This window comes from Gobius niger (genome assembly GCF_951799975.1).
Source record: "Gobius niger genome assembly, chromosome: 4".
Classification (NCBI taxonomy): domain Eukaryota; kingdom Metazoa; phylum Chordata; class Actinopteri; order Gobiiformes; family Gobiidae; genus Gobius; species Gobius niger.
The window spans coordinates 35,265,055-35,286,692 of record NC_136855.1 but is presented as its reverse complement, the minus strand read 5'-3'; the positions used below and the strand labels follow the sequence as shown (position 1 = coordinate 35,286,692).

Sequence of the window (21,638 nt, the reverse complement as noted above, 5' to 3'; positions counted from 1 at the left end):
ACGATCGACGAGACCAAGGGCGCACAGATGGGGTTGCGCGTCTTGGCGGATGGAATCATACGTTATAGTGTCGGGAGTTACATGCAGGACTTGACGTTTAGCTCACTGGCCACTGCTGCCACTTCAGTCTTTTACGTTAGCTCATGAGTGATTGAAGAACACCACCACGTTTTAATACTGCAGTTAAAAAGAACATCCTAAAGAGCGGGTAATATGCCTTTTAAGAAAATCCGACATTGATCTAAAACAGCTGAAACTAAACATCCAGTCGTTTCACTTCCTGATCTGACCATGAGCCCCCCCCACTACACTCCTCTTGTTCCCTTTTCCCTGCGCAAGTTTCAAAAAGGGGGGAAATAATACCATGTGTGGCTGTAGTGAAGCTATGGCGAGTGTTTTTACTTCTCAATTTAAGTATTAAGCAAGAGATGTCGCTAGGAGTAGCCACTGGGGAAGATTAAAAAAATACTCAAAGATGCGCTAGTGGGTCAAAACACACCTCCCGGTCATTTTTTTGACGACAGAACATTGTAAAGTAGTTAAAGGCTCCATTTTCATAATACCTCCCCTTTAAGTTATCTGACAAGGAAGGTGTTTTTGTTTCATATGAATAAGCCCAGTAATTACAGAGATACAACTAGCCAAAGAGAAAAAAATTGTAGAATTTTGGTCTAAGCCATATTTAACTAGAGGCTCTTTAAAAACCTATTATGTTTCTTATACATTTTAGTTTCTCAGAATGATTTGAAATATATAAGCACTTCTGGCTTAACACCATGTTATATTAAAGGCACTATTTGTTCTAGTGGTGGAACAAAATTAGTTTTATCGTACACTCAGATATTTGTATCAAATTCATTAAGTCAGGCTAGTTTTCACGCATTTCTATGACTGTGACTCTAAAAAGTGACCCTGCAAGTTGTGAAATATGCCAATGTATAATCTGCTCTCTGTGAAGGACTGGGACGCTGCAAAGTTAGGAATTCAGTGGCTTTATCTTTCATTTTTGGTAATAAAGAAATCAGGTAAAGGGCTCTTTTTCATCACTTTGAAGCTGTCATGTTGGGATTTGGATGTTGGATTCCCTTCCAGGTGCAACCAGCTCACCTCTCTCTTACTTTTTTAAATTGGTGTTAATCAAAGTACAAATTTGTGGTGTGTCCTGGTCTTACAAAAAGAGAAAAATGACACCTTTCATTACAGGCCTATGCAAACTCTACAAGTCTATATTTTGTACTACTCCCACTCCCCCTCTCATCTTTCAACCAAACTCATGTCACTTTCTTTTTCTTATGATTCAGTAAAGTCTTAAGTGCGTTTTATTAACCAAAAATGTGAATCTAGCGGCACGTGGCCAGTGAGCTGGTGTTGAAGTCGCGCCCTGGTGTTTCCATGTATGACGTGGGTGTCTGTCGGAGCCTATAGGAGCAGCCCCTCGTACGCCGGGCCCTCCGTCTCAGGGGACTCCCTCTGTAGGCGCAGGTGCTCCAGCGTGTTCTGGAAGTGCTTGTTGATCTGCTCCGTCTCCTCGCTGGCCTCCAGGTTGGGCAGGTCCTCTCGGATCTTCTGGATCAGTTGGTTTAGGACCTGGACAGTCACCTTTGAAACAAGAAAAACAAGAAAAGTTCCTCATACAATATTTCTCATACTGCACATGGTCATGAACTGTCTGTGGGTGAAGGGTTTATTGTGCACATACAAATGGCCTGGAGACTAGTTGGAGGCTAAAGTTGCTGCTGGTCCCATAGATGTGATCTTCCCCTGGAGATAAGGCGAGTCTCCAGGTAGCCTCAGTCAAAACAGACTGGTTTGATTCCAGCTGAGACTTTTTTCCAAGTCTCAGGGTGGTCTCTAAGATGTCTCTTCACTGTCTTAAGCAGTTGTGGCAACATTGCAAACACTATTTGTTGTCCTCAACCTGTGACGTTTCTGTGATGTCCCTGCAATATATCCGAGACTGACTTGAGTGTCCACGCAGTCTCCACTAATATCAAACTTGTTTGTTTTCACTGAGTCTACCTGGAGACTCGCCTCATCTCCTGTGGACATCTCAGAGACATCTCTGTGACCAGCGGCAACTCGAGTCTGCAACTTGTCTCCAGACCGGTGAGATAGGCCCTTGATGATTCAGGTTTATTTTTAGGCAGCCATGATCAAAGTCTCTATTGATGTGAATATTGACTCAAGGGGAACATGAAATGATACATAAAGTCACAGATGAGAAATTCCTTCCACCCCCAAAAAATCTGATTTTATTTCAGTCTTTTACATTTTCAAAAAAATGGGCCCCCGCAGAGTTAATGCCTCATATTCTCCCAAAATGGCAACTACCACAGCTTTTCTAGGCACCCAAGAGTCCTTCAATTCTAGTCGGAGGAATTCTTGCCCATTCTTCCCTACAAAAGTCTTCCAGAACTAAGAGACTTCTGGGCTGTCTTGCACACACTGCTCTTTAGATGTTCATCCACAGATCTTCAATGATGTTTAGGTCAGGAGACAAAACCTGGCACCTCTTGATATAAATTCTGTGCACCTTCTTCTCCAAACTGACCTTTTCTAATTAAAACCAAATATTTTACAACTGTTATGGGAATGTCTCACCTGTAACTTTAAACCTTTTGTGCCTCTACCGGTTCACAGCGCTCTATTGCCATTATAATTATGTGACAGAATTCATGACTCACTGCGTCGTTCTCCCGCTCGTAGAAGCACACGTATCTGTTGAGGATTTCAATGAAAAGCTGGACTTGCAGCGACTGGTCCATGCACTGGTTGGCAATCTTCAAGGCTTTTTTCAGACACTCCATCACTCTTTTGCCATCACGGATCTAGCGAAAGAAAAGTAAATATGTGTTTCAGACTCATTATGAAACACTTGATTCTTTTTTAAATCCTGATTTGGCTCGCAATGCACGTTTAAAATCATCCAGGAGTATTGACATTCGAGAGAAGCCTCAATTACAAAAAGTCATAAAAGGACATGCTGTAATTTGTTAAATAGTTCACAAACTAGAAATGCTGCAAACACAAAAAGTATAATCAGATCCGTGGTAGCGCCTACCTCCTCGCCGTTCTTGTCGGTGCTGCGTCCGGACCAGAAGAGGTGGGCGCAGATGCTGACAGCGCGGCACTGGTCGGGCTTCTTCAGCAGCTTGGAGGCGGCCAGGGCGCACTGGGTCCTCAGCGGCTCGTGGTTCTCCTCGCTGAAGCACTTCGATCTCTCAAACGTCCCAATGATCAGCGTGATGGCCGCCAGCTGGGCTTTGGAGTCGCTGATCTCATCCTCGTAAAGCGAGAAGGCCTAGCACGGAAAAGAAGAGGTCAAGCGCTGTAGACAAAACAGTTTTCTTCGTCATGTTTATAATTTCACTTCCGAATTGAACATATCCTCATTAGGGTTGGGTACCGTTACAGCAGTACTAAGTAACTCGTGCCCCGAGAGGCCATAAGCGCCACTGCAGGTGTCGTAGCACGTTTTTTTACTCATTAATTGTCCCTGAGAGTAAATACTACACTGACAGAAAGGGCTAAGGGAGAGAGGGACATTGTACATCCAATTACACAATGGAGATAATTTTTTTCGCTCAAACTTGGCTGTAAATACTGTTTAAGCGGAGCTAGCCCACAGTTAGCTTTGCCCATTAGCATGTTAGCTTCTTCTTTGCCATTCCATTAGTGTGTATTGGTGACTCCGACCCGGAGGCAGGAAAAGCAAGAGTGGTTTTCTGGCAAGAGACACCAGGGGGAGATGAAAGACCCTCCAGTCCTCCCATTAATACTTGTATTACCCCCAGAGGGACTACGAAAAGGATTTATTAAGGTAAAAAAGTTACTTAGCACTGCTTTAAACAATACCAGTATGGTAGCTATCGGGAAAAAGTTTAGGTTTCAAAAGCAGGTAATGAAAAAAATCTTATACCTTTAGTTCTGATGCTGTTGCTGAATTTTTTTTTTACACATTCTCCCTATTTTTTCCCCCCCAGTTTTTTTGCTTAAAGTTTGCCCCATTTTTTTTTGTTATTGTTGCTCGAATTTTTTCTAATGTTCCCAATTTTTTCCTTATTTATGCCTCATTTTCCCCCAAAAAATTTATTTTCCCAATTTGTCTTTATTTTTGCCACAATTTCTCCCAATTATTCCCCATTCACACATTTTTTTGACAATTGAAATGAACCTGATATTTTGCTTTAGGTATTGATGTCAATAAAGTCGAAGTGCTCCTAAGGTGTTATTACACCTGACAATATAGTACCCTTGTTTATCCACTTAGAAAATCTATCCATCCATTTTCTTCCACTTTATCCGGGGCCGGGTCGTGGGGGCATCAGTCTCAGCAGAGATACCTAGACTTCCCGATCCACGCACACCTCCCCTAGCTGTTCTGGGGGGACCCCGAGGCCACGGAGACATAGTCCCACCAGCGTGTCCTGGGTCTTCCACGAGGCCTCCTCCCAATAGGACATGCCTGGAACACCTCCCTCTCTACACTAAGAAAATCGACATGTTTAATTTTGTGTGACAATACTTGGATCGTGTAACTACTCACGTAACCGTATTTTTAATGGGGAAGACATGGAAGAACTTAGTCACTTCTAATTTCTAACCCTGTTCGGGTCCATGAAGAGATGAGGAGAGGCTAAACAACATGTTCTGTGTTTTTTCGTGACTGGGCGCACGCGTAAAGACCAGACAGTTACGCATCAACTCGTCTAAGCTCGGGTAAGAACATACCTCAGCATGCAAAAACACTGGCCTATTCCTTTAAGTAAAGTTCAGTACCTGGGACATGAACTCGTACGCCACCGTCTCGTGGTTTTCAAACCCGATCTCTCCCGCCGCCAGCGCCCCCTGCAGGAAGAGTCGGAGGGGCAGCTCTGCAAACTCGGCTTTGATGAGCGCGCTGATGGTCTGGTGAGCGAAGGAGAAGATCTTCTGGCATTTCTTCTCCCACTTGTCGTCCTACCAGAGAGAGAGAGAGCGGAGAGTGAGAAGAGCACAGGGGAGAGCAGAATCTGCGGGAGGGGGAGTGAGTCACACGCACTGATGAGGAGTTCTCTTTATATCTGAAAGCCAGCTGGTAGGCGGCGAACACCAGAGGAGGAAGCGTGAAGCGGATCCTCTGATTCCCGCCCGCGCCAAAGTGTTTCCGCGCCGTGTTCAGGATCTGGACAGAAGAGGAGGACAGAAGGAGTGGGAGAAGTTAGTCAAATCAAACTAAAAAGACTTCTTATTTAAGGGTAAGAGTTTCAGCTAGACTTCACTGATATAAAGACAAAAGCATTTCACACATTTAGAGATGAGCAGTACTATTGATGTTATCGATAATACATGACACCGAGGATCACGATAACAACATTCAGAGTTTGAAATATTGAGGCGGAAAATACTGCAATAAACAACATTAAAAATGGAAATCTCAGGAATCCCTTGTTCTAAAAGTATGTTTAGCATGTCTTCAGTGACACACAATTTGTAATCAACACAAAACTCAATGGAAAAACCCTTACTTCAGTAACTAAAAGAGAGAAGAAAAAAAAATACATTGATGATTAAGGATAGGAATTCATTCGCTTTTCTACCGATTTCCATCCCTACTGACACATGTTGAGCCCAAAACTATATTGTTTATCAGTCATTTATCGAACGATTAGTCAATATAGTAATTATTGTGACAGAACCTGCTGTAGCTAAATACAGCTTTTCACTGACGTTACGTTTTTCTCTAGAATTTGTTGGCATTTAATTGAATCAATTCTTTGTTCTACTCATGAAATGTTCCATGACTCACTGGCTTCAAAACAACCCCAAAGGATGACTGATCAGTTGGACAGATGCTCTCTTCAATTCTGTACCCTTTTTCTCAAACAAACCATCAGCCAAACAGTTATTCTTGGCAAGATTTCATTACGATGAAGGAACCAAAAGTACATTCAGCATAGGGTCTTCTTAAAGTGTGCTTTTGGTTAACATGAGAGATTGGCGCTGCACTCACGAGGTACTGCTGGTCGGGGTCCTCCGAGTGGAGCAGGTGAATGAACCGTCCCACTAGGCTCTGCTCCTCCGCGAAGTCCTCTGGGTCCGGCTCGTCCGACGGCTGGTCAGGCTGGTCCTGGATCAGCGTCGACACTAAATTCAAGATGGCATCCACCTGAAGGACAAAAACAAACCAGTTACTGATGGATTTCTCTTCAGAGCGTCTTCGTGCACTGTTGAGGAAGGAAAATCCAAAGGCGCACCTGCTCCTGGGCCACGATGGTGGTGTTGTAGTCCAGAGTGTTGCTCAGGACGTAGCAGCTCATGTTTTTGCGCGACTCGTAGTCGAAGTACTCGAACAGTGGAGGGAAGTGCTTGAGTTGCAGCACGGTGAGAATGTTGTTGTAGGAATCCACCGGGATCTTCAGCAGTCTCATCAGCTCTTTGGAGACGGCGCTGCTAGTCGCTATACTGCGGGGCGCACGAGTGAAGAGAGGAGTTAGAAGGAGAAAGGGAAAGAGTTTTATACAGGCATTGCATACGCCTACATCCATCTTTATTCCAAACCATTTCGATGTCCACAGAAGCTCCTCCAGCATCTCTGTAGGATCAAAGTTTGCATCTACTCAAGGTTAGACCAGGCCCAGCGCGATTCAAACTTGAGCCCTTTTGTACGGGCTGAGAATCTTAACTCGAGCATCTGCCACCTTGCATATTCAGAACCAGTGAATCTTGACCATAGATGGTTTTCGATGAGTGTGTGAACAAAAACTACCCGATAGCATTTTGTATTTTTGTATAAGAGGATGCAGATGCAAAAAAATAAATCACAAAGTTCAACATCTTCTCTCTCAGCACATATGAACTGATGGTGCTTTCCAGGCAATTGGTAACTGGTATCTTTCCCTCTTGAAAATTACGACTTACGACCTCAGAGCGTTCCAGATGAAATAAACTCGTATGTAAACAAAGCGGTTAATGCAACAATACAATGCTAGCGTTATATGAACATTTCTCCAAACAAGATATAATTAAAAACATGCAACAGAACGTTTTGTTGAAAGCTGAGACCAAAGTAACATTCACTTCACTGATGCAGTGGTTTTATCATTAGCTGCCCTCCTCCACTAGGGGCCGCCATGACGGTCTTCATCTCGCATCTGAACTCGTAGCAGTCTTGAGGTTTCAGAGTTTACAAGTTGTAATTACCAGTTCAAGCGGTGTTCCAAGGCATTTTTCCAAGTGGGAGGTGGGAAATTTACCAGTTACCAGGAACGCACCATAAACTCAAATAAAGGCGTCCAAGAGTGGAGACAATATTGAAAATGTAATGTACTTTATGTTGAACAGATAAAAGGACTTTCAACCATATATGAATGTGGCAGGTTTGTGAAACCAGTTGCTTCCAAATCATGATCAGGGAAAAACATTTGTCATTTTCTGTTTGGAGATTTTTTCCTAAAACTGGGCCTCTCTCATTGAGTTGTACAGGTCCAACTGAAATTATGACTTGACAGGCTAGAATGTCGTGAACACAACCTCTCAATGACAAAGAAATATAAATAGATAAATGATCATTTTCATATGTACGGCTTTTAAACCTTTTCTGATAGTTGAAGAGTGGCTTGTTTTCTAATAAAAAGCTGTTGGTCCCTGACACCTAGAGCACCTTCACTACACAACAATCATTAAATATTCTAGACTGTTACAATTATTGATGATCAAGTCCTAACACATGCAAAGGTCAGCCATAATTCTACTCGCTAAAACTGAAACCAGACAGGAAGCCGAGTATCTGCACGTACTGTTCCAAGTTGAGTTTGTTGAAGATCTCCACGGTGCTTTCCAACACTTTGTCCACGTAGTCCACACGGTCGGGGTAACACTTCATAGCCAGGTTGATGAGGGACACTTGTAGAGACACCACGTCCTCCGAGGGCATGTCCTGTCGAGACTGGACACCACAGACACCGCAGAAGCTGAATCCACTGTGTCCTGGCTGAAAAATACCTGCTACATCCTTTAAATTTAAGAATTACCTGAATGACAGTGGCTACTTGTTGGGAGAATATGTCAAACAGTTTGATCTCAGCTGGAATGCCAGGTCCATCCTCTCGATGAGCGAACAGAGCGAGGCTAAACATATAACACATGGTACAGTAATGAGGAAAAGTCCCAATGAAAAGAAAACATTAATATGGTGTGGAATCAAGTACCGGTCGATTAGTGCGATGATGATATTCTTCACATTGACGTGTTGGTGCAGGTCAGCACACGAGCGCAGGAAGGGGTTAAGAGTCTGAAGATGGAACTCGTCGGGAAATACCTGGAAAAGAACATGACAGATGAGACAATGCGTTTACATGAAGAGCGCCGTTACATCAGGGTTTACACAGGCAAAAGAAAGTCAATTTTAATGCTTTTTCATGCCAATTTAATGCCCAAATACTATATTTGAATATACCTTTTCAATGCCATCACAGTGAAATTTAACGCCACTATCGCTCAAAAAGTACAGTTTGTTCTCATTCTATAAAATAAATGACATGTTGAATAAATAAGAATCTTAATGATAGACTAATAAGGATTAAATTAGCTGCTAGTGAAAATAATTAAGTTAGTATAAGCAAAAGGATGTAGTGTAATTAATAAAGAGTGGGCATTGATGTCAGTCAGTCTCAGAATGCTAAAGTTAAGTTAAGTTAGGTTGTACTGTATTAATCTCTGTAGAGAAATCTCTGTAGAGAAATCTCTGTAGAGAAATTAGTTCTCTGCATTTGACCCATCCTCAGTGTCGCATGGGGCGAACTGTAGGAGCAGTGAGCTGCCAGCATGGGCCGGCACTCGGGGAAACCCTGGTAAATCAGTCCTGTAGAACCAGGACTTCAGATCTAACCATGTCCTGGACAGAACCAGGTCTCAGCCAGGACTAAATGGGGTATAAACTAATTTGCACTTATTTTTAGTGAAATTTAAAGCGGTACAAAGAAACTCGTGCCCCTAGAGGCCATAAGTGCCACTGCAGGTGTCGTAGCATGTTGCGTTTTTTTTTACTTGTGAGAGTAAATACTACTCCGACAGAAAAGACAAAGGACAGAGGGATATTGTACATCCAATTACACAATAGAGATGATTTTTTTCACTCAAACTTGGCTGTAAATACTGTTTAAGTGGTGCTAGCCCACAGCTAGCTTTGCCCATTAGCCTGTTAGCTTCTTCTTCGTGATTCTATTACTGTCTATTGGGCCTCCGACCCGGTGGCAGCCAAGTTGCAAGTGTAGTTTTCTGGCCAGAGACACCAGGGGGAGATGAAAGAAGGGACTACGAAAAGGATTTATTAAGGTAGCAACAAGTAACAAGCTACTTAGTACTGCTTTAATGCGTTTAAGGCCTTTAATTTGGCATGATCAAATTTAATACTTTTTTAATGATTTAAGACCCTGCGGCTGCCCTGTAATCCTTTAAAAGTCCACTCTGAGCCCGTGGACATGTAGAGTATTTCAAACACACCTGAATGATGCACTCCATTAAATACTCCTGAGCCAAGGAATCTCTGCAGTTGACCACCTGCTCCAAAACACCAGACAGAACGATCTGTGGGACAAACGAGTGTCAGAGTTATTCACAGAAAACAACACACACTTAAAAGGTGCATAAAAAGCAACAAGCAAGACCTGAAACGTTAAACCAACTCCTATTTGTAGCAGCAGTGTTATAACGTGGTTAAAAGCTCAAACGTTGATTTTAGCATGATGGTGAGGTTTGAATAAGTTTCATTCTGGGATTTGTTCCAAGCACTGTGATATTAGACCAGGCACTTCTTGTTGTGAATCTGGCATGTACAGACCTGTTTATACTTGTCCACATTGACGCCCTCCAGCTGACTCAGCCGCACCAGGTTAGTCCCGACCAGAATCCGCAGCTCCTGACGCTCCTTCTCCCTCTTCTCGCGGTCTCGGCTGTGGCCCTGATGCTGCATCCGAACCCACAGTTTGTTCATCTCCGCGAAGTTCAGGAGGATGAAGTCAACGGAGTCGGCAATTTCCCCAGTCATCTCCTCGGAGCCCCTGAGAGAGAAAACAACTTCTGTAAGAATGCGAGAATAGAGCTGTTTTTACGCAGATATAAGTGAAAATACTTTTCTATGAACCAAGGCAGTATTTTAATGCCACCAACATATAAAAACAAAAGTAAAAGTTTGGACATGTCTGAAGATCATATGAGAATATGTAGGACAGAGAAGAAGACATTTCTTTCAGCCATTATTAAAAAATAGTAATTCAAAAGTATCTTCAAAACAATTTACAGGTTTAAATGCCCTGTACTTGTTGGTTTCTCTCTTGTAGTGGAATTATATTTGTTTTATCCTACTTTGTTCTACTGTAAAGCAGATATTAATACACATTTTATAAGCCTCCTAATGTGATTTACCACACTTTTCTCCCTAAACGTTGTAAAACCTGCTCATGAACTCATCCGTGTGAAGAATTACTGAGACATGTTCCCCGTCCCTTGCTAGGGCTGCACAATATATCGCAAAAAATACAATATCAGAATCAGTGTTGTATTCATTGCCATTGTTTGAGAACAGGTTCACAAACGAGGAATTTTTCTCGGTTCACTCGTGCAACACAAATCATATAACACAGAATTTAGATAGAAATAAGCTATGAACACTTTAAAACTATAAGACTATAAGACTATAAGGGCATGCTTAAAAGAAGATTAAAATAAATAAATAATGATAAAATAAAAAGGGTGATGAAATCGTGACATCAGGTGATAGAATATTCGTATCGCAAGCAGCCACAATATATCGCAACATCACTAACGTCTTCATCTGACTGAGATCGAAACAATGCATTGAACTTGAAAGTTTTCGTTAAACATTTACTAACTTAGTTCGATGTTAGCCTTGTTTTGGTCCTGATGCAGTCTTTCTTAAAGTCTTCATTTGACACAATTTGCTGAAAAACTAGTTACTTATAATTTGTGTTTAATTCGAATGGACCGTGTCGTTTTGAACTGGTTTAGTGAAATATCGCAAAAATATCACATATCACAAGTTACTTCAATATCGTTCAGTCCTCGCCTGAATCTCAGTACCTTTTAATTTAACTAAGCCCTGCCGCTGGAGAGTTTACAGTGATTCAGGTCAGCAGAGTCACACTTGTCATTCATAGACATCTCTGTTACTGTGGCGGCACCGACACCTCGGCGTAAGGCACGGGGAAACACAAGAGAAGCTTTACGCGCGTCGGTAATGAGGACACAGAGGCGTACGCAGTATTAGCTCTACTTCTTATTTTGCGGTTTGCTTATCTGTGCCACTACAGCAGTGTTCAGCACAGCAGAGCTCGACAGGCGTAATCATTTTAAAGGAGCAGGTGTTAGGGGGGCAGGAAAATTGCTCTTCGCTCTAGCTTTTTTAACAAGATTAAATTCTGTCGAAACGCATTAACATAACTTTTCCAGTATTATTCTTAAAGCTTTTCAGTACCCTGCAGTAACCCGATCATTGCTCAGAGAGAATATTCGTAAAGATCCATACTCTAGCTGCTCTCCGTCGTCAGGCAGGATGTTGCGGGTGCACTGCAGCAGGTAGTTCCTGAGAAACAGTCCCCTCAGCGGGTGCTGCACCCCTCGGCACATCTCCACCAGGTCCTTCAGGATGTCTTTCCGAGACTGAGGGAAGGAGCGCACGTACACCACGCCCACTGTGATCAGGAGGTAGCTGCAGGAGACACGAGGCAGGGTGCATGTGTTTAGATGGGTGTGAATAAAGGCTTGATTTTTTTAATATAACCAAACAAAAACTGCAATAAATTGTAAGAGAAGTAATTGTTCAGTACAGCATCCTCTAGAAACAAAAAAAATAGCTAAATTTATATTTATTTATTCAAGGTTCAATGTAGAGATGTACAGAGGCATTAAGCTGGTCGGCCATACTATTCTCTGTTTATTAAAATGAGTTTATTCAAAACTGGAGACTATTTTTGAATACATTTCAATATAAAGAGAAAGAAGTGAGTACGGATGGCCAGGCTATTATGTTCATAGAGACAGAAGTACATCACCAGGTTACAGCCAAGTACCTGGTTTCATGCTATTCTTATTATTAGCTTAGCTTCGATTATTAAACTTAACCATGAAAAACTTGCTTGGTGTATTGACTCACAGCCTGGGAATGATGTTTCCTGCATACTGCACCAGCTCATACAGATCAGCCACCTTCCGTCCTTTGGCAAACTCATCAGTCAGATACACCTCCAGGTAGTGCAGCTCATCTGAGATGGCCATGTCTAAAGAGCCACTGTTAAGAAGAAAGGCCCATCCAATTTCCTACATTAACACACACCATTTGGGCCTAACTGAGGTATTTTAGCTGCAGTCGGGCGCTGAAAACACTGAACATATAAAGCTGCTACCGTGTTCATCACCCGTGATTTTGTAGAACAGTAGAAATCAAGGATACAGAGCTCATAGTAGCTTTTTGGAGAAAGCATTGACGTCCGCAACTCCCCCAACATGTTCGAGGCATGCTTCAAGGCGTCCATCAGTTTATTCTTGTCCTGGAAAACAATCACAAAATAGACTTGTTACCGAAGCACACGTTACTTTTACTTGCATTAACAGTGCGGGTGTTGCTACTTTTCTGATTATTAAGTCACATTATGTATACTTGAGTTGCACTTTAAGTTTTAAGCACACATTCACATTGTTGCCAAGGACCTTGAAGTTCCAACAGAGAAAGTACGTAAATAGTTACTGTTTACCAGACATCGCTTCATCTGGAAGGACTGGACCTTGACGGCTTGCACGGCTTCATCCAGAAGCTTCTCCTGCTCGTCCTGAGGAGACTGTGTGGTGGGCTGCAGGGGACAAACATGAGTTACTGATCAGGAACTGTTATTACGCAACTTTGGTATGTTATAAATGTGAACTTATTTGCTCTTCTAGTAGAGTATTGATGAGAATAGTAATGATCTACACTTTTATTGCGCTTTACAAGCTTTCTACACTGTAGTCATAATTCATTTAGGACTCGCTCCTTGCCTCGCTCCATCACCATCAAACACCTCTCACTCCCACACCAAACTCGCACAGGAAGAAGGCAGGTGAGAGGTCAATCCATCCACTCAAGTCATATGTCATTATTATTCTGATGCATTCCTTAGCCCTTTAAAACTACTTTCGGGCTGCTTTTGGACAATGGTACAACACTGGAACACATTATAAAAGTAAAAAAAGGCAATATAGCAAAAATATAGGGCAGCACTCTAAAATATAGCAAAACACTTGTAGACAGCATAGTAGGTCACTTAAGGTAGGTCACTTAAAATGCATATGACCAGTGTTAATGCTTTTGCAATAACACTTATTTATGTTGTGAGTAATAATTATCATTTTATTTCAGTGAAGCAGCAAATGAATGAATAAATAAATGTTGGGCATTAAAGTTAATTTTTGACATACAGGTGAAGTTCCACAGCAGACTGACTCATTTCCCATTGATAAAACATGGTTGTCACGGCAACAGTTTAAAATCGTTTGCCTCTATGTATGTCACTTCCTGTCAGTATCCAATGAGGAAATTAAACTATAAACAGTATAATAAATGCCAAACTAACCAGCTTAAATATAATTGCGTTTACTATGTTTTAGCTAAAAAATTGTGTCGAATGTGTCATGTGCTCTTTAACTTTGCCTATGATTGTTCCACACATTGCATTACTATTTAATGTATTGGCCTACACTCCGCCCACTTCTGTACTGTCATTCATATTCATACCAATAATGCATGTGCGAATCGAGCATATAATAAAACGCTTTGAAACACGTGCCAGAAGGGTAAGAAAGTGTCTGAAATCACGTCCAGAGTCAGTAAGAGCTGAGGGCTGGGTCTGTTTGGCTAATGGCTAACACATCCAAGCTAACAACACTTCGCGGACTCATCGCGTTCACTGATGCTAAACATTAGAGAACCCCACAACAACAAGATAAGACAGTTAGGGAGGATTGATCACAATGCCGCGACTAAAATGCCCAAATAACCCAAAGCAACGCAGAGTCTGACATTTAAGGAAGTAGCCAGTGTTTAGCATAGCGTCTGTCAAACTGCAGGAGGAATGTAGATGCGCACGGTGAAGTTGAAGCTGGCATCGCGGTCAGGAGAATAAAACCCCAGCGCAGAAAGTAAAGATCGGCGACTGGTTGTTTTGGTGTTGTTGTCCGGTCTTACCATGATCAGAAGTCGAGGTGTAGCAGCAGTGCAGTAGAATTTTCTGTCATGTGACCTGGTTTGGCAGAACTACAGGACGGGGAACAGCCGCTTCCTTTTCCTCTGCAAAAATCACACCTCCCAGCGGCGCGAGGGGGAATAACACAGGGAGAAATGGTTTATCCGAAGAAAAAAGCCTCGATGTCACACTCAGGCAACAGGAATTACTTTGACCACATGATGCAGCATAGAATACAGCTAAACATGTAAACAGCCTTAAAGGTAGTGCTCCTTTAAGCTGGTTGAAGAAGAAGAAGAAATTAAATTAAAGTGCATATGACACATAAGACACAGTTTTTGCTAAAACATAGCTAGCACAAGTTGTGTGATGTTTATAGTTTCACTTCCTTATTGGACACCGAAAGGAAATGACATAGGTGAAGGCAAACCATTTTAAAGGAACAGGCCACCGTTTTTACATACTGAAATATGTTCTTACCTGACTGAGCTTAGACGAGTTGATGCGTACCAGGCTGGTCTATGTGTGTGCCCTCAGTCACGCAAAAAGACCAAAGATGTTGTTAGCATTTGGCCTTTCCCAGTATATTCCTATAGCTCCAAATGGGGTGATGTTAGAAGCGACCAAGCTCTTACATGGGCACGCACAAAGACCAGACTGGTACGTATCAACTTGTCTAAGCTCAGGTAAGAACATATCTCAGTATGGGAAAAACGGTGACCTATTCCTTTAAACTGCTGCCGTGCAACCATCTTAAAACAGTATTAAGTTACTTGTTAACCTTGATCAATCTTGTTTGTTTTCCCATTAGGGTAATACAAGTGATAATGGGATGATTGGGGTGTCTCTGTCTAGAAAACCACAATTGCAACTTTCCCTGCTCCGACCTGGAGGCCCCAATACACACTAATGGAATCACGAAGAAGAAGCTAACAGGCAAACGGGCAAAGCTAACTGCGGCTAGCACCACTTAAACACCATTTACAGCCAAGTTTGAGTGAAAAAATTATCCCTAAATGTACCTGCAATATTTCTCTTTTGGCTGAAAATCTTTTCTACTGGGTTTATTGTCACCACTTGGACCTTAGTTGATATGTGCTAACAAAAAAGACTTAGAAACCATATACAAGTCCAAAAATCAGCATTTAGACAGTTACCATAGTTACCACCATAGCATTCTTAACTTCAAACCAAATTTATAAATGTTTCCTTAAAATAAAGGGCTTCAGTGGGAGTATTTAAATGCAAGAATTTTATAGTGAACAAAAAATATTTTACCAAAGTTATTTTGAGTGCCAGTTTGTGTGATTTTTTTCTTTCATGTATAAGCAAGAAACACAGATAAGACCCAGTGATTAGTGCACAGATGCACAGTATTCGCAGTTTGACACAGAATATCATACCATTACCTAAAGAATGTTATGCTGTCACCTGAGGACACCACAATAATTAATAAGCCCATTTGCTTTATTCAAAGAAAATCCAACATTACTATGTACAGCAATGCAAAACATTCATTTCTTTCCCCTTTCTTGAATCACTGACATTAGTGTGAACATTGGGAGTATGTGTATTGTTGATGAAGATCATAAATGTTACTGTTTTGGCTCCTGTCCGGCACGGTTGCAAAGAGTTATGAAGCAGAACGAGCCCCGGTTGATGATATCCAAGTCGTCACGTAGACCTTTTTGTTAGATTTCTATTGTGTTCATGATTATATTTGGTCTGGATTGTCCTTCCGCTGATGAACAGTCCGTGAGCAGTCAGACCAGAGGGGGACTTCATGCTCTGGTGCAGGTAGCCGTTATAAAAATCCGCAGCTGTCAGACACTTTTTCAGTAGCACTGATCCGAATCCAACCCAGCCATCCTAGACAGAAGAAGAAATAATAAGGGTTTAAACACACAAACAAACACACAGCCAATAGCATATACTGGAGTCTGACTGACCTTACAGCGAACACTTAGGGTATTGGACTCTTTCAGAAACATCACTGATCCAGGAACTACTTCTCCACTTCCATCTGCAAAAATTGAACTGCACTCAGTGAAATCATCAATAACAAGTTGGCTGGATCACATGACAAACGCTTCACGCTCAACTTCATCATATGTTTTCCCTTTTGCTACTTTCATTTTTATTTTCACCCAATTCTAAATAGAAGCTGGCTCCAAAACCCCATTGCGAGTATGAACGAGTGTCCGTTAGCCCGCACTAGGGATGCACCACTACCGATACCAGTATGGGGCCGATACCACATGCTTGCACTCATACTCGTACTCATACATGAGGGTCCCGATACCAGAAGCCGATACCACTTGACGTGTGGCCGGCGCTCCTAAGGGCTAGTAGAGAAAATAGCAACAAACTGGAGAATTCTTTAGTGGAAATGCAATATTCCACATAGAGCTGACTTTATTACAGACGACACTCGCTAAATCATAGTCTGTGCTGGATTTAACCAGAGCTAAATGTTGTTAGTTCTGCAGCGTGGAGTCTGCAGTGTTTACAAGATACAGGCTAATGTTGCTAACTAGCCGCTAACCCCAACGCAAAACAATGAAAATGCTGTAGCTTTTCGCTAAGTTGCTATAAACCCCCAAGAAAATCTACACAAAGCTGTAGCAAAGGCGAAAAGACACCATTTAGCTGCAGTAATAAGTAACCATGTCAATACTATTGGTTAACAAAAATAGATAAATGAATAGAGCACAAGCATTGAAGAGCTTTAGGACATGAACTGTTTGGTCTATGTTGGACAGTGCAATAAAGATTAAAAATGACTAACCAATCTGCTGTGAAAAAGTCAATCTATAAATCGTTTTTTACAAAAAGTGGTATCGGTGGATCCCTAGCCCGCACTGAACGCTTTGGGGGGGGAGCCACCCTCACTTCGTCCATCGCTCGTCCACGTCTACGGTCCATGGTTGGAGCACATATTTATCTTAAAGAGGCCTCACCTGGAACCACATTGTGACATTTCCCCACGTAATCCAAGAGTTTCACTGTCCTGTCCATCCACAGGGTTCGCAAAGGGATCTGAGGAAGACAAGGTTGGATCACACTCAGTTAATATTGATCATGTGTTAAAGTTGGGGTTCCACTGGGCTCGTGGTCTGATATTAATGAGAAAATAATGAGTCTTTTGAACAAACTAGGATATGTTTTTAGTCCGCTCTTACCCGAGATCCTATGGCCCGATACAAACAGTCGATGTTGTCCGTGGTCTGCTCCTCCCACACCACCCAGCTCATGGACGTGCTGATCTTAGGGGCTGAAAGATGGGAAACATTAATATGGCTCTTTCACATTGTTAATATGGTTTATCTCACCAAATGTTGCACCCGTCAAACTCTGCTCCTTCCGATTTTGTATTTTTTCAATTAAAGTCCTTAGAGTATCAACCAGCTGGACAAAAACACACAATAATTAATGAGGACATAGTGTCAACCAAGGCTGCACAATTACTCGCAATTGAATACAAATGCGATATTTGTAAGTCGCAGTAGAGGTATTTTCACAATCGGTCAGGCCTAATGTGATTATTTTGAGGGCATAAGCATTTATTGAGCATTAAAGGCCCTATACTTATATTTTTTTCAGGGGTAAAATTTGTTTCGTCCATCAGTATATCGTAAAAGCAGACATTTGTGAAAAAGACCTTCATAGGCTGTGAAACAAATCATAACGCTTTATTATTTATCATCAGCTCCCTCTTTCATGGTTTGTAAACATAAAGTCAGATCTTCAACACTTGCAAAATAGCCAAGCACTGGATTTCTATTACTCTTTTACTCTCAGTAGCCACTTTGGCCAGTTGAGTATTACATCTAGATTATAGCAACATTTGAGCTCGTCTTGACTTTCTGCTGCTTTGTTTTTTAGTATAACTTCTATTAGGGCTGATCGATTATTGAAAAAACAACAATCACGATTATTGAAAAAACAATAATCACGATTATTTTTGTCATATTTGAAATCATGATTATTCAAACGATTATTTGTGGCCTTTAAACAGTCTGAACAGTCAGAAAAGTACAAATGATTTCAAGTTTGCCTCGATTAAGAAGAGGTCTCTGTTTCACACCTGCCCCCTGCTGGCCAGCCCTCACACCTGCGCAAGTAAACTGAGCAGCGCGGCCTGATGACATCATCACACAGCGCTGTTTGTTTTTATGCCAGGCAAAAGCGTGAGCCATGGCACGTGAAATGCAAAGGGAAAATAATAATAATGAAAGTCTGTATATATATATAGATATATATATATATATATTTTTTTTTTTCCGATTATGCAAATTTTGTAATAGTTTAGTGTAATAATGAAAATTATAATCAAATTTCGATTAATTGCACAGCCCTAACGTATGTTCAATATGATGCATGTAAAAAAAATGTATATGATAGATAGAAAAGCCAATATGCTCTATGCAAGTGACACGTGACTTCCAAGTGCGATCTCTGGAGGTCGTGGTCCTTAAAGGGGCTGGAAGCAAGTTCGCCATTTTATACTAACTACTGCCACCTCAAGCCATATGTGTAACTGCACCTTCTATATTAAGCTCGTGCATGACGGCAATTCGGGCCGAAGTGACACATTTTTGAGTGACCGTACAGGATTTTAGAGGCAGTTGTGGTGAACAGTTCTGAGCTCATTCTACATTAGGACATGGCTGGAACATGTAGGGGGAGGAAAATACATAATTTTAACATTTCTAAACTCCTTATAGTCCCTTTAAGGATTAGCAATGTCTTTACAAATCAACGAATAGTACAAGAAAACATCGCAGACGGTGGGAAACTGATGGAAAGTCACTGACTCTGTGTTAAAAACATTACGTTGGTTGTAAATAGTTGACTGAAGGAAACGCTCATTGAGGACTTTTTATCTCAGAGCTAACGGCTAGTAGCAAAAAAAAACACAAACATGTAAACAACTACAATGTATTTATCGGAATTGGTTTTAATGCCATTGACAGGGAATAAGTTCAAGGGCATGCATAAAATAGATTAAACCTTTAAAAAAATTATGCTAAAGAGAACGTGCATACATAACTACATTTACTACTACCTTTACTGTACTAGATTTCTGTTTTATTATTCCGTCTAGTATGTTTTTTGTGTGTTGTCTGTATTTTTGCACTGAATATGGAAAGCACTTTGGTGTAGTGCTCTGTTTTTAAATGTGCTATATAAATAAACCTTGACCTTCGTAACTCATTTATAAGCACAGACCTATTGAGAAAGTGTTTAGTAAAACACTAATTAGTAACATTTGAAAGAGTCCAGCTGCCTTTATGACAAACTTACCATCTGTGCTCCCTTCACAGCAAGAACTCCACCAAGGTCATCTGAAGTGAGCTTGTTCTGGATGTGAAATGTTTCCTGACTGAGGATGGGGCCCACATCAAACCTGCAGGGCAACCACAGGTTTTTAATACATTTATCATGAATGTTTAACCACATACCTTTGTCGTGACTGACCTGTGAGGGCGAATCTGCATGACAGTGACGCCGGTGACCTCATCTCCCTGCATAATGGTGTGGAAAATGGGTGCTGGACCCCGCCACCGAGGGAGCAGGCTGGGGTGCACATTCAGAATCCCTCTGCAACACGGCACAAGTTATTATTCCGAAGAGATCTGGGAAATATGCTTTTTACTCACAATGGAAACTTGTTGATGATTTTTTCAGGGAGTAAACAACCAAAGGACACCACGACCCCCACGTCAAACTGCCCGTGGCTGATGTCCGGGGGCCAGGTGTGAACCGGAAGAGCGTTCTGGTGAGCAAAGCTTTTCACGGGGACATCACCGGGAAGAGTCACCACTTCGAGAGACTGTACCGGAGGGTCATCAGAGCTCCTGGGACAAACCAGAGCAGGATCATAAAGGTTGTGATGAATGTTTACAGGATGAGTGGTTATGGGCAAAAATAATGATAGAAATAAAGTCAACTTTTAGAATGGTTGACATTGACAAGGCAGGATGGGCACAGGAAAGGAAAGGATTTCATGTGTATTGCGCCTTTCAGAGGAATGGTCACAAAGCGCTTTACATGGGACAATTTACGTTCCCTCCTTACTCGGTGGTGGTAAGCTACCTTTGTAACCACAGTTGCCCTGGGGTAGACTGCTGGAAAATCGAGGCTGTCATTCTGCGCCATCGGCTCTACAACCACCAACAACCATTCAGTATTCACATACACACATACCTGTACACACTACCGAAAATGTTTTTAGTGGACCTAAGGAGAACATGCAAACTCCACACAGAAAGGCCCCATCCATGTGAGAATCTTTTGAGGCAAGAAGATCCCATTCTGAGCTCACACATCATCATATATCATCAAAATACTGTACTGATTATGTGCCTTGGCTTATTGGAGTTTGGAACTAAACAAGCCACACTTTACAGCTGTATAGATCGAGATATAATGCACTTTTCATTGCAAATAGAATCTTAAACATTACGGACTGACTGGCTAACATATTTGTCATTCAATTTGACAACTGAGCAGGGAACTGAGTTGATTTCAAGATGTGAAAAAAGAAAACTATAAAATAACAAAGTAAACCATGTTAATATAGCTGATTCTAAGTGTTTATTGCTTGATATTATGTATTATTTGGTTTGTATAGTATTTGCATGGTGATCTTTGGGCCTGCAAAGTCTGGAAACCACTGTTCAAGACCAGAGCATGGAACAACTTTCAGCCTGGTGTGTCTAGTATCTGATTAAGGAATATAAACATAGGTCTCCACCATCAAATCTGGGACAGGAAAAAGGTCAACACTGTAGGCCTACCTAGAGGAGGAGAGCACTTTGAGGGACTCCACAGCGAAGTAGTCGGTGCCAAAAAACAGCACCTTCCAGGGGGGCTTAGAGGGCGGTGCGTGTCCTCTCTCCGGGCCCAGGCACTGGCACAGGGGCCGCCTCTGGAGCTGCTGCTGGCACCGGAGGAGTTTGACAGCTCTCCCCCAGGATATCCACATGGCTCCTGCTCAAGTCTGATCTGCTCTGGATAAGCGCATGGCACTAGTGTCTCTCCGCGTGCCTATTGTTATTGAACAATAATAACCTCACGAGAAATGGATGAATGAATCATAACCTGTCAGCCTGTTATCGGTAATACTTCATGCGCGCTGCCATGTTGCCCTACGTTTCTAATTCTTGTCTTCAAAACATACTGCTGGGCCACATAGATTTGTGTGTCGCCACCTGCTGGACAAATGGAAACCTAACCAAAATGTGGCATTTTTGGGTTATTTTCTGGAATAAATTATGCTACGACGAATAAACTGCTTATTTTACAAAAAGAGGGGGAAAAAGTCACTTGTTTCCTCAATCTTTGGGTGGACGAGCTTAGTTGTAAATTTAGATAAGTTGTCGCCATGGTGATCCAATGCTCTGGCGGCCATATTGTGAC

General features: G+C 41.8%; 2 protein-coding genes across 2 annotated transcripts; both read right to left on the bottom strand.

Annotated features, from left to right (window-relative positions):
* Positions 1-992: 992 nt before the first annotated feature.
* Positions 993-14,332, bottom strand: vps35 (VPS35 retromer complex component). The gene is made up of 17 exons (XM_079554698.1): positions 14,216-14,332; positions 12,750-12,845; positions 12,449-12,545; positions 12,152-12,275; positions 11,525-11,707; positions 9,821-10,040; positions 9,484-9,567; positions 8,190-8,299; positions 8,013-8,109; positions 7,779-7,927; positions 6,237-6,444; positions 5,993-6,148; positions 5,042-5,164; positions 4,780-4,959; positions 3,062-3,301; positions 2,685-2,828; positions 993-1,599 (listed from the first exon to the last, which is right to left on the bottom strand). Exons 1-17 carry the CDS (start codon positions 14,216-14,218, stop codon positions 1,420-1,422), a joined length of 2,394 nt encoding a protein of 797 aa, XP_079410824.1. The 5' UTR covers positions 14,219-14,332; the 3' UTR covers positions 993-1,419.
* Positions 14,333-15,762: 1,430 nt separating this feature from the next.
* Positions 15,763-21,378, bottom strand: mtfmt (mitochondrial methionyl-tRNA formyltransferase). The gene is made up of 9 exons (XM_079555792.1): positions 21,017-21,378; positions 19,877-20,074; positions 19,695-19,817; positions 19,521-19,623; positions 17,546-17,621; positions 17,396-17,487; positions 17,174-17,252; positions 16,163-16,236; positions 15,763-16,082 (listed from the first exon to the last, which is right to left on the bottom strand). The coding sequence occupies exons 1-9, from the start codon at positions 21,202-21,204 to the stop codon at positions 15,888-15,890; spliced, it is 1,128 nt and encodes a 375-aa protein (XP_079411918.1). The 5' UTR covers positions 21,205-21,378; the 3' UTR covers positions 15,763-15,887.
* Between the last annotated feature and the right edge of the window lie 260 nt (positions 21,379-21,638).

What these genes read in the sequence shown, in the direction of transcription:
- mtfmt (XM_079555792.1), bottom strand. Translation starts at nt 21,204, where the DNA reads ATGTGGATATCCTGGGGGAGAGCTGTCAAACTCCTCCGGTGCCAGCAG. An exon ending in ATGCAGATTCGCCCTCACAG is followed by an intron (nt 19,624 to 19,694) that starts GTCAGTCACGAC and finishes GTTGCCCTGCAG; the next exon opens with GTTTGATGTGGGCCCCATCC. An exon ending in CCCTAAGTGTTCGCTGTAAG is followed by an intron (nt 16,083 to 16,162) that starts GTCAGTCAGACT and finishes TCTTCTGTCTAG; the next exon opens with GATGGCTGGGTTGGATTCGG.
- vps35 (XM_079554698.1), bottom strand. An exon ending in TAATGGAGTGCATCATTCAG is followed by an intron (nt 8,300 to 9,483) that starts GTGTGTTTGAAA and finishes GTTCTTTTCCAG; the next exon opens with GTATTTCCCGACGAGTTCCA. An exon ending in AAGTAGCCACTGTCATTCAG is followed by an intron (nt 7,928 to 8,012) that starts GTAATTCTTAAA and finishes TGTGGTGTCCAG; the next exon opens with TCTCGACAGGACATGCCCTC.